Source organism: Euprymna scolopes, chromosome 8, assembly GCF_053919585.1.
Source record: "Euprymna scolopes isolate OS-2025 chromosome 8, ASM5391958v1, whole genome shotgun sequence".
In the NCBI taxonomy this organism is placed as follows: domain Eukaryota; kingdom Metazoa; phylum Mollusca; class Cephalopoda; order Sepiida; family Sepiolidae; genus Euprymna; species Euprymna scolopes.
In genome coordinates, this window is record NC_136489.1 from 95,720,797 (window position 1) to 95,733,571 (window position 12,775).

At 34.6% G+C, this 12,775-nt stretch overlaps 1 protein-coding gene across 5 annotated transcripts in view; it reads left to right on the plus strand.

Annotated features, from left to right (window-relative positions):
- LOC145283660 (uncharacterized) overlaps positions 1–7,968 on the plus strand; it is a 45,078-nt gene extending 37,110 nt beyond the window's left edge. For all 5 annotated transcript variants that reach the window (XM_080132660.1, XM_080132658.1, XM_080132662.1 and 2 more), the window contains 2 exons: positions 3,432–3,761; positions 7,745–7,968. In XM_080132660.1, coding sequence (XP_079988786.1) covers positions 3,432–3,761; positions 7,745–7,860 — 446 coding nt within the window. In that variant the 3' untranslated portion in view covers positions 7,861–7,968. The remainder of the gene's footprint in view (positions 1–3,431; positions 3,762–7,744) is intronic.
- The last annotated feature ends 4,807 nt before the right edge of the window (positions 7,969–12,775 follow it).

Genomic DNA, 12,775 nt, shown 5'->3' on the forward strand with positions numbered 1-12,775 from the left:
TAGCTCCAATGGATTATAAATTATTTTGAAGATTACTAAACTATTTAGATCGCCTTTGGTTAGCATTACGATAGGAGATTGAGAATGAGTTAGATTCATATTTCACCTCCAAACCTAAAGAATTTTACAAGTGAGGCATTTATAAGCTTGTTGACAGATACAATCAAGTTATACAGGAGCAAAGGTCATTATTGTTATGAATAAATATTTTCAAAAACAGTTTTCCATTTTCAAGATAAAATTTTGAATCGGAACAAAAACTTTTGCACTGACTTATTATTTTAAGTATTATTAAACTTGAGACACTATTGCAATACCGTAAACTTCTGTAGCTAGTGTTAAATATTAAGCAAGTAAACCTAGTATATAGAATTAGTTGAGAATAACAAGAAATGAAAGATTAGCCAGGGTCAACTTGTTGAACGAGAAGTAAGACTGTGGGAATTAATAAAAACGGACATGACATCACACGGTTCAAAGAGAGAATAGGAAGTCGACAGTCCATTTGGAACACAATTTTATAACAGCAATGTTTTGCCCACACTGCTACATGGAAGTGAAACCCAACATCTCAAAATTAGCCAAGAGAGAAAATTAGATGTGTTTGATTTCAAATGACTTAGAAAGATTCACGGGATCAAATGGAGCAATTGAACTATGAACCAAGAAGTCAGAGACCACACTAATCAACAGGGGGTATCGTCAATAATCTGCAAATGACATTTTTGGAAATTTGCTAACCACATGCTTCAGTTGACTCCGATGGAAAAAGAAACTGACAGCAAACAATCGAGAGAGATTTGACTACAACAGAAAGATCTTTTAAGAGAATTTATTTGGGAAATCTTTCCCCATCCTTCATATTCTCCTGACTCAGCCTTCTCGGATTACTTATTTTTAGAATTGCAAAACCATTTAGATTGCCTTATAGGTTAACATTATAAGAGGAGACTGAACATGAGTTAAATTCATATTTCATGTGAAAACCTCAAGAATTTTACAAGCCAGGCATTTATAAGCTCGTTGGCAGATGAAATCCAAGTTATAGAGAGCAAAGGGTGTTATTGTTATGAATAATTATTTTCAAAAACAGTTTTTCATTTTGAAGATAAAATTTTCAACCAGCAAAAACTTTTGCAATGACCTAATATTTCCAGTATTATTAAACTTGAGACACTATTGCAATACGGTAAGCTTCTGTAGCTGGTGTTAGATATTGAGCAAGTAATGTTTCTAGTATACAAAATGATTAGTTGAGAATAACAAGAAATGAATGATTAACTGGGGTCAACCTGTTAAGCGATCAATATAAAATTTTAAATCAGCAAAAGCTTTTTGCACTGATCTAATAAATCTCAGCTTCACATATACAGCCTTGAAGTAAAAGTTTGGAGTAAATCAGATTAAAAAAAAAATTTGTATAATACTCATAGCATACTAAGTAATTTCATGTTTGTATGTATGTTATCATGCACATTTAAAAATACCGAGATCATCTGGTCAGCAACGATGGTAACTGGTAATTAATCCAATGTCGCTATGGTCAAAATTCCAACTTTACTTGTTTTAAAATGAATTGTTCCCAAATCAAATTATGACAGATGAAATCAAGTTATAGAGAGTAAAGTCATCATTGTTATGGATAAACATAAAAAAAAAAAAAACAGTCTTTCATTTTCAGGATGCACTTTTAAATTGGCAAAAACGTTTGCACCGACCTGATGCAACAAGTCTATAGAGTGAGTTAAGTTGCATTGTAGCACTACCAAAGCTAATAATGTCTGGAGAATATCACATTGTATCTAAGTATTAAATAACACAAAAAAGTATTGATATACTATAAAACAAACTATTTTAATATCCCCAACAGATAGACTAAAAGCCACATGTTTTTTTTTACTAATGAGTTACCACTTATTAAGGCTAAAAACACTCAAGGATAAGGGTTAATAAGATGGATAGATTGACAGTTGAATGATGATGAATACTATTAAATGATTGAAAATCTCTCATATCACCAGGTCAAAACAATAGCGAACCCAGAAAACAGACTGTATTTCTGTGGAACGAACTGGATTTATACTTGGCATACTCAGTTTTTCAGTCCGTGTTATTAATCACTTAGCCACCGTCACTCCCACTTTATGATTATTATTTTAAATTAAAATAAGTACTCTAATAGTCTTTATCGCTCAGACTGCTAGACTTTGGAATTCCCTTCCTGTTTCCTGCTTCCCTGACTGTACTAACCTGCAGGAAATGTAATATGAACAAACATCTCGCTGCTCACAGTACCCTGTTAGACACAATCCAAGTAGTAGTCCCTTACATTCCAAGTGGCAGTGTGCTGCCTTGTTTGAAGTGAAAAAGAGTAAAAAAAAAAAGTTGAAAAAGTTAAAAAAAAAAAGAAAAGAAAAAGAGTAAAAAAAAAAAGTTAAAAATTTAATAATTGCTCTACATCAATTTTTGGGTTAGGTAATACATTTTTAAAAGGGTCAGTGTGCAAACATACTCTAATAATAATTGTATAGAAATTATTAAAATTCTAAATGTTTATATTTATTTATGTGTGTGTGTGTGTGTGTACATATACCAATAAGACTTTTGAATGGATGTACCGAATTGAAAAATTCTTTTTTTCCCTGAAAGGTGTGAGTCCCTATATATGGTTTGTAATGAACAACGCTGAGTCACACAAAAAGCCTGAAATAAGGGTTTTGGGGCCGTTTCGTGAATTGTTAAAAAAAGTTACCTTCCCATGTCAACAAAATTTAGCACTGTCTGTATACACTCGTGGTAACATCTTTTAGCATATGGACAGGGCTTGTGGCACAATGGATAATGCATCTGATTACGGGTTCGAATCCTAGCAAGTTCGTAATAATTTTAACCATCATTTTATACAAAGTTTACTCATTATCCTTACCTTAGTTAGGGTATTTTTGTTTTTTCAGTGATTTTGTTTTGTGTGTATGGGTATTTCTCATACTCTAAGTAATAAGGTAAGTGCTGATGGTAAGACGATGTTGAGTGTACTTGATGTTGAGTGTACGCGATTTTGTGTTTGGCTTGGCGTTGTGTGTGTGCCGACGCGGTCAACTGCTAGTTGTAAATAGAATCCTAAACTATTGAATTTATCATTATGAATTATGGAATATATATTCTAAGCAATAGAGTGAGTAATGTAGGCACATTATTTATTTTTTTGTAAACCTTACCATTTAGAGGTATGCTATCGAATCTGTAACATATACTCCTCAACCAAAAAAAAAAAACCCATTAAAATGTAAAACCAATGCTATATTTATTTCCTATGCCTATTCTGGGATGAGTGTTCTACTAGTTATTTTAATTTATTCATATTCTCTGCTTTATTTATATTCTCTGCTTGTTTTGTTTTCTAATATATATTTTTTTTCATTATGTCAAAGGCTATGAGTGCTTATCTAAAAAATTAACAGAGGAAACGTCACAGATTGACGACGGGAAAGAGATCCAGCAGATTAAAGTGATGATGCCGCAGATTGTGAAAAGAATAGACATGAATTTTGAGTTGCTGTCACAAGTAAAGAATTTACTCATTAACGAACGATGTGCACAAGAAATAAATAGAAAGAAAAACGAATTTGGGGACATTGCTGCGGCCGATATGTTGCTTTATAATATCCATCGGTTTAAAAATGGTTGGTACCACAAGTTCCTGAAAATTCTGACAAATGTCGGCCAAGAGGACTTAGCCTTACAGATTGAGCCAGATTTACGTAAGTGAATAATTTTTAATACTTTGTTTTCCTCCGGGGAAACTAATTATAATTATTGTTACTTCCACCAAAGTTGGGAGTGGGGGTCATATATTTCAATATGTTCAATCAAATTTGTCTTTACATTCGTTTGTGTACAGCCTAAGGTCCATCTCACTTTGTGCAACCATGTGCTCTCGATCTATGAGAATCTAAATATGTTGACTTCTATGTCCCAGTCACTGCCACACCTCGATTAACAATCTTATTTCAATAGCCTTGGTGAATCACTTCCTTCCGATTGTCTTTCTAATAACCTCATTTTATATACCTTTGTTCTGCTGACCAACTATTTCTTCTTTTTGTTATAGATTTTCCTCTTTTTTTTTCACTTCCTAATACTTTGTGGAGGTGGAGGGGGTTTCATAGCATCACACTACTGGACAAATGTTTTGGATTCTCTTTTAAATTATCTGTAATCTCAGATTGTTCTTTAACTCTTGCTTATCCCTTACTGTAAACTGTTGTAAATTCAAGACTGTTTGTAAACTGTCATAAAACTCACTACCACTCCTAATATTGTCTGTAAACTAACTCTAAATATGCTGACTTCTATGCCTGATCTTTTGTCCCCATTACTGCCACACCTTGATTAACAAGCCTATTTCAGCTACCTTTTGTGAATCACTTTCTCCTCATTACCTTTCCACTAACCTCTGGATCCACATGTGAGAAATCAAAGATAAGCAGCTGTTGCGATAATGCAAAATGATTTGCAATGGTTATCAAAAGAGGCAGAGATTGATGAAAGTCTGGGGAGACTTGTTATCACTTGGAACCTATGGGATACCACTTGTTATTGTCAGTGAGCAATCACTAATAATGGCATGTAAAAACTTGGAGTGAGTAAATAATAATAATAAGGAAAATAATGATAGCTGCGGTGTGTGCTACATTGGGCGAACATCTCAAAGATTAGATAATAGGGTAAAACAACATGTTTTATCCAAAATTCGGAATGGAAACTACCTACCTTCGGATGTTTTGAGCAATATCCATGGCTCATCTATAGGAGAGCACCTTATAAATAATCGTATTTGTGTTTCAAATTTTAGTGGCAACTTTTTCCCATCCTTAGCAAGTCACACTCTCTCTCTACCATCTCAAAATTCTAGAAACTATATATATTAAGACTCTGAGACCTTCTCTTTGCAAACAAAAAGAGAATCTCTTAGGGCTTAATCTGGTTTCTATTTAATAATTAGTTCTCCCCTTTTTTTTTCTCCCTGCTTTTTCATCTCCATTTCATTGTTTCCCCCCTTTTTTCTTTTTTAGAATGTAATTATTAAGCTCGATATTAGCTCTGTTGACCGAGCTTCGAAACCGGTCAGCTGATGTATTCATTTTTATTTTTTTTCACAATCTAAAATAATGTTTTCAAGCAGGAAAGACATACTGAAGATGAGGCTTTGCCTCGAAATATATTCATAAATTTCAAACAAAATAAATGTCTGTTTATTTTGTAATAATGCATTGTTTTGGCTTCTAACGTATATAATATGTATTTATTTTATATATATATATATATATATATATATATATATATATATATATATATATATATATATATATATAGGACTATCCATTTATCTAGTGTTTCCTTTTCAGATTAAATATGTTTTTAACTCATTTCAAAGTGTTTTTTAACATGTTTTATTAACTGTTTGCTCATATATATATATATATATATATATATATATATATATATATATATATATATATATATATATATATATATGTAGATAGATAGATAGATAGATATGTTTTATTTTCTAAGCAAGTTTTTGTTTCTTTTATTCACAACAATTATTTTTTGTCCATTTTCAACATTATTACAGAGTAGAACGATAAAACTGTCACACTAAAGAAAACAACACTACAGCTTTATTTTAAAACTTTTATTTAAAAACATCAATTTAGGTAATTTGATTATGTAGTAAAGCTGATATTTATTCAATGTAGCTGCCTTCAGTCTCAATCACTGCCTTGATACGGGTCCAGAACTAAGAGCATGCCTTTTCCACAAGTCGGTGGGAGCACAGCGAATACTTAGTAGATGGTGGCGATCAGGCTGGCTTTGATGTTGTGGAAGGTCATGTTGGTGATGTTCTCCACGTATGACCAAACAAAATAATCCAGCAGGGGAGGAGGGGGGCAGTGAGAGAAGGGTACAAAGTTGTAGCACTCCCTCTGAAGCCAATCCTGAGTCTCTTTGGCTTTTTGGGCTAGCACCGAGTCCTGCTGCCACACCCAGGGTTTGCTAGTGGCCATCTGATTGCACCAAGGGATCACCACATTTTTCAACACATCCAGATACACTTTGGTGTTGACTTTCAAGACTTTGAAGATGTGAGGTGGCATGATGTGGCCCTCGCTTGAAACCACACCAAAGACCATAATCGTGGATCATCCAATGCATTTAGCTGTTCCCTCAAGCGTTGAACCGTCCGGATTTGCATTTTGAGAGTGCTGGCAATGGTCCTGTTATCATAACTTGGATTGGTAGAAAGCATGAGTTGTACAGCGGCGCATCTCTGATCTTGCTTGTTGAACATTGTGTCACTTCCAGACATGATAGAAGGCTCCTATGGCTCTTGCGATTTGTACACAACTGGCCAACTAGTAAATGGTTTGCAACAAAAAAAAGAAAATTGGTTTTCATCAAACGGAAATATAATCACATTTTCTTTTCTAGAGCGACAATTTTATCATTCCACTCTGTACATACTGACTTCACCTGCTTGCTACCGTTTCACAGTTTAATTCATAGTCACTAATTGAAATCATTGAAATGAAAAGACAAAAATAATTGATAAGAAGATAATAATCAATAATAAAAAGAAGTCAAAATTAAATTACTACTACTACTACTACTACTACTACTACTACTACTACTACTACTACTACTAATAATAATAATAATAATAATAATAATGAGAATATTTTTGTGTCTATATTAAAAGTGAAAGTATTTTTTCCTTCATTTTCTATTATTATCAGATATTATTAAGATTAAGCCTTTCTTTCTTTGCTCATAGATTTAAATTTGCATACATTATTATTCTTTCCTTTTTTTTTTAATTATTATCATGAAGTCTTCGCTCTTTTGCTCATAAAATAAAATTTTCATGCATGATTATTGAAGTGAGCCAGAGACATTCACATTTATTATATAGATTAATTGGTACTTGTACTGTTTAATCAAGACATTAAAAAATCAAAATTTCGAAAAGAGGTTATATTGTACATATCCGTTATGGAACAAAGTTCTCCGAAAAAAAATTTCACTTAATTTCATCAAGTAGTTTTTTTTTTTACAGCGAAAAAACAGTTGTTATGATACCGAGCAAAAGGTTTGATTTTTAGGAAGAAAAGCTAGTAATAAAGATGAGGAGGGAGTGTCGGCGCTTTACATGGAGTTATCTCCCCATGGCGTGTTAAAAAATTTCCATAATGGCTGACTTCAATGCGCTCTCATAAAAATGTGTTCGTTCGCTGTAAAAGAAAACTACTCAATCAAATTAAATGAATTTTTTTTTTCAGAGATCTTCAGTCCAAAACAGATACGTACAATATAACCTTTTTTCAATATTTTCATTTTTTAATGTCTTGATTAAACTGTACAAGTTCCGATTAATTATTAGCATTGGTCTTGATACATTTAAAAAAACATGACCATTATCTATATCTTATTCAAGCCAGGATCCACACTACAGTTGGAATCGATGTGAGAAGAATGGTTATGAATGAATATTAATTTATGTACAATTTTATCAATTAGATAATAAAATATCTTAAAAATTAAAGATGAAAGTAAATATCTATGTTGCCCTACATGGCTACCCGCCACTTTGCTCAGTTATCCAACTCCTATTTATTTGATATTTGGAAAATAGAAATAAATTTTTCATAATTTGGCATCTGGATTTTTTTTTCTTTTTCAGGATGCATTTTGAAATCATCAGAAAATCTGTTTGAAATTGAAGATGAAAGTAAATATCTATCTTGCCCCAAAAAGTTTGACGATGAAGATGAAGATCTATGTTGCTCAAACAAGTAAATAAAAAGGAAATTTTGATCACCATGGTAACTATTTGCATGATATTGTGAGAGAAAAATAGAAAAAAGAAAAATTTGGAAATAAAGGAAATAAATAAATTGGAACAAAGACAGGTATTCCTGCTACATGTTTGCTTACACTATATCATTCGGTTACTATCAGAGAAGAACATATAACTTCCAGAGGGAAAGTCGGTGTTTGTGTAGATTGGTGATCTTTTAAGCCAATACATTTTGTATTTTGAAATGACAGATTCTCAAATTGATTGATTTAAATTACCTCCCCTGAAAATTTTGGAACTCTTTCACGTCAAAACATATAATAAAACTCTATAAATCGATAAACTCAATAAATTTTATTTTTACTTGTAATTATTTTTCTACAAGATCATTTTTTTTATAATTTTTTGGTGTTTATACTAATTTCGACATTGACATGTAAGTATGTAATAATGTTTTCACATGAAATGTGTTGGTTTAAAAGATCACCAATCTATACAAACACCGGCAATTTTCCTCCAAGCAGGACTTTTTGTATTAAACTATTGTTCCATTATCTCCCTTCCAAATAGATTTTCTATGTTATCTATAAATATAAAAGCAAAAATGTATGTATGTATGTATGTATGTATGTACGCTTTTCCTCGATGTCCACAAAAGGCTTCTTTCAGAGAAGTGCTCGCTCGCTTCACAACTTCTTAAAACTTTTTATATCATCTATAAATTGTAATATCTCACACTTAACCACGGAGCTCGCTTGTCTATTTAATTTTATTGACTTTCAAACGTTAATTATTCCACATTTCCCGCATCGGCATGTGTTACATTCAGTTTTCGGTATAAACAAAAAGCGAAACAGTGGTCGCTAGAGAGCTAAGTAATGTTTGGTCAATGTCGACTTTGTCATATCAGACAGTAGCTTTCATTTCGAGATGAGGGAGCGGGTTTTTAAAAACAAACAAACCGATTTATTGACCTCATTAAAAACTGTCTCGCACAAAATGCTAACTGCTGAATACCTATCGTCGTCACGTTAATCAAAAACGCGCACCTGTTTTTTTTTTCACACTTTACTATTTTCCAACTGCGCGTCGTCAAGGCTTCGTTTTTTTTTCACGGCCACCTGTTTTTTTTCACATTTTAGGCTTCGGGTTTTTTTCACACACACCTACAAACACCTGGGCAACGCCGGGTACCCCTCGCTAGTCTATATATATATAAAAGCGAAAATGTATGTATGTTTGTGTGCCTGCTAAAAACTTTTGACAGACACAACAAAAATTCACAAACTTGGTCTCATATGAAAGCCCCACCCTCTGGACGACAAATATCGAAAAATTGGCCCAAAAGAACGATTAGAAGTGTGTCAACTGATCGATTTTCTGCAAAAAAAGTGACATTTTAATGTTAAACATTACATATTTTTAAATCGATTTATAACTGCCCCCAAAAATACGGGTACCAACTCTTCTACATAAAGTATACACGGGGCCGTTCATTTTGGGTCAACTTGTATTTAAAACCCGCTGAGTCATGTCACGTAATCTTGATGTCAGCAAGCTGTAATGGCAGTCTGAATTTAAAAAAACATTGTTGTTATCAGTAAAAAAAATATAACACTGATAAAAATGAAACTATGAACTTCTACACTATGACAACGTTACCAAAGTTATTATTTTTTTATTTTTATTTTTTTTTTTTACATGGAGTTCACCACTTATCAAGGCCCAATGGCCACTCAGGGATAAGGGTTATTGTGTGTACAGTAATGAAAGGGATAGTGTAGCTATAGTATTGGAGAAATTGTGAGGTGTCATGACTTAGGGGGGCGGTTCATCAGGAATTTGTTTGTGTTGGACTTGAAGACATCCAGGTTGAAGTCAGGAGGGAAACAGGCAAGCGGAACAGAGTTCCACAGGCGTGCAGTTCTAAGAAAGAAGCTTTGTTCATAAAATCCACGTTTTGATTTAGGCACAGATAGGAAGTGGGGAAAATTATTGATGGTGGTTTCAGCTAGTCGGGTGTTTTTTGAAAAAGATTGGCGAGAGGGGACCAGAGAATGGAGCTCAGACAAGCACCTGCCATGGAAATAACGATAGAACAATGACAGGGTCGCTACGTCTCTTCTGTGGGAAAGAGGTTGCAGGGTAGAGAAAAGGGCATCCCCCACCAAGCCACTGAGTCTATTTTGTACTCTTTCAAGGCAAGATAGGTTGTTTTTAGTAGCCCCCGCCCAGATGTGGCAGCAGTACTCCATCTTTGGACATACTTAGCTCTTATATAGATAGAGAATTGCATCATTAGTGAGATATCTTCTGGAGCGGTAGAAGGATCGCACCATTTTCCCAGCAACCTTGGCCACAGACTTGATGTATGTGTTCCATTTAAGATCAGGTGTAAAGGTCAAACCCAGGAGCTTATCAAAGCCTGGGGCCTCCCTTAGACGAGAGCCATCCATTTCAATTGATGCCAGATGGGAATCAGAGCGTTTATAATGTAGAGATAGGAGCTTGGTCTTAGATGCATTAAAGGTAACCAGCCACCTCTTTCCCCACTGTACCACGCGCTCAAGATCAGAGGAGAGTGAATCAGAGAGAACATCATCATTTACAGCCTTTGATGTGTTGCCATAGATGGTCGTGTCATCAGCATAGATGTCAACGAAAGATTTTAGTATGTGTTTTGGGAGATCATTGATGTAGATCAGGAAGAGAGTTGGGCCCAGTATGGACCCCTGAGGGACTCCAGCATTAATACTGTGGGCCTCTGATTTCTGCCCATCAACCACTACTCTTATGAGCTTATCTGAGAGAAATGACTTAATGATAGAGAAAACATTTCCAGTTATACCGTAGCTGGAAATCTTGTGTAGTAGGCCTTTACGCTAAACCTTATCGAAGGCCTTTGATATGTCGAGAGCAATTGCCCTAGAAATGAAGCCTTTGTCAAGAGATTCACTAATCCTATGAGATATAACCATTAGCACATCTGCTGTAGATCTAGCAGAGCGGAAACCATATTGCGTGTCGCTAAGAAGGTTATTTCTGCTGAGGTGGTTGACTACTTCTCTATTTATTGTGGATTCCAGCAACTTACTCATGACACACAGGAGACTTATTGGTCTGTACTGAGAGGGGGATGACTTATCTCCTGAATTCTTAAATACAGGGCATACTGATGAGGTTTTCCAAGGTGTTGGGAAAACTTTTCCTTAAGGCAACGCTTAAACAGTTTGGAAAGTATGGGGGCAAGTTCTGGTTGTAATTTTTTTAACACTATAATTGGAATACCGTCGGGACCAGTTGCTTTACTGGAGTCAAGGTTCTTGATTAGCTTGGCGACCTCACACACAGATATTTGTATGCTGCATAGCGTGTTGTCTGTTATAGGAGGGAATATGGGAAGTTGATGGCCTTTGTCACACAGGGTAGAATTTGCCGAAAAGTTCTTGGCAAATAGTTTGGCCTTGTCGGATGCTGTCGAGATGACCTCTGGTCCATTGATAATGGTTGGGATAGAACGCACGTTTCTGTTCAGGATTCTATTTGCTATATGCCAGAACTGGTGGGAACCAAGCCGCTGCTCAGCTACTTTGGACTTAACGGATTGCGCATATAGCTCTCTTGCATTTTTTATTACTCTTTTACAGTGGTTGCTGGCGGTTCTGAAAGCAGCTTTAGTTTCAGTGCATCTATTACGTTGGTAGCTATGGAAAAAGTGATTTCTGTGTGCGATGGCAGCAGCACATTTGGGGGAGAACCATGGCTGGCTGTTAGGTTTTTATGGTGGACTGGTATAGCTTCCGTACATTTATATCTGATCTCCCTCTCCATTCCATGTTTAAAAAAGATGTGTCCTCTATAGTATCAGATCTGACTGAATGGTTACTTGTAGGCATAGACCAATTAATACCATCCAAAAAATTCCAACAAGTTATTAGCAAGTTAAAAATAGTAAAATCCGAGACTTAAACCAAAAATAATACGCAAAAATGATAAGTAAATAAAAAAAATTACGCTTAAAAATATTTGGCTTGAGACGATCGACGCCTGTTTGCACAACAAAACAAAACAAAAGAAACGGCCATTTTCTTTTTTATATTAGTAACACTACGACCTAATTCTATTGACAGGGAGGAAGGTGGGAGGCAGGAAGTGGGAGGCATATTATGAGTTAATCAACCTATTTTAATATAATACGGAATGAGAGAGTTAATGGATTTGGTGACATAAATCCTTCTTATTTTTGAGTTTTCTTAGTGGGGGTTGGGGCGAAAGATGAGACCACTTGAATTCAAAGAACAGATACTACACTTTGATCTTAGCCAAAAGACCAAGTAACCATCTTATACAGCTTAATTTTCTGCCGAGCATTATCTCCTATTAAAAAAAGATGCATAATTTATATTTAGATGTCATATTCCAAAAATCACAGAAGGCCATCCTTATTTTCGATTGACGTTTGTTTCTCTCCTTATTTTCTTAGTGGGGGTAGGGGGAGAAGGATGAAACCGCTTTAATTCTAAGAACAGATACTACACTTTGATCTTAGCCAAAAGACCAAGTAACCGTCTTATACAGCTTAATTTTTTCCCGAGCATTATCTCCTATTAAAAAAAGATGCATAATTTATATTTAGATGTCATATTCCAAAAATCGCAGCTGAACTAAAAACCTTATTATTTAGAAGCCCCTCCTTATTTTCGATTGACGTTTGTTTCTCTCCTTATTTTCTTAGTGGGGGTGGGGGGAGAAGGATGAAACCGCTTTAATTCTAAGAACAGATACTACACTTTGATCTTAGCCAAAAGACCAAGTAACCATCTTATACAGCTTAATTTTCTGCCGAGCATTATCTCCTATTAAAAAAAGATGCATAATTTATATTTAGATGTCATATTCCAAAAATCACAGAAG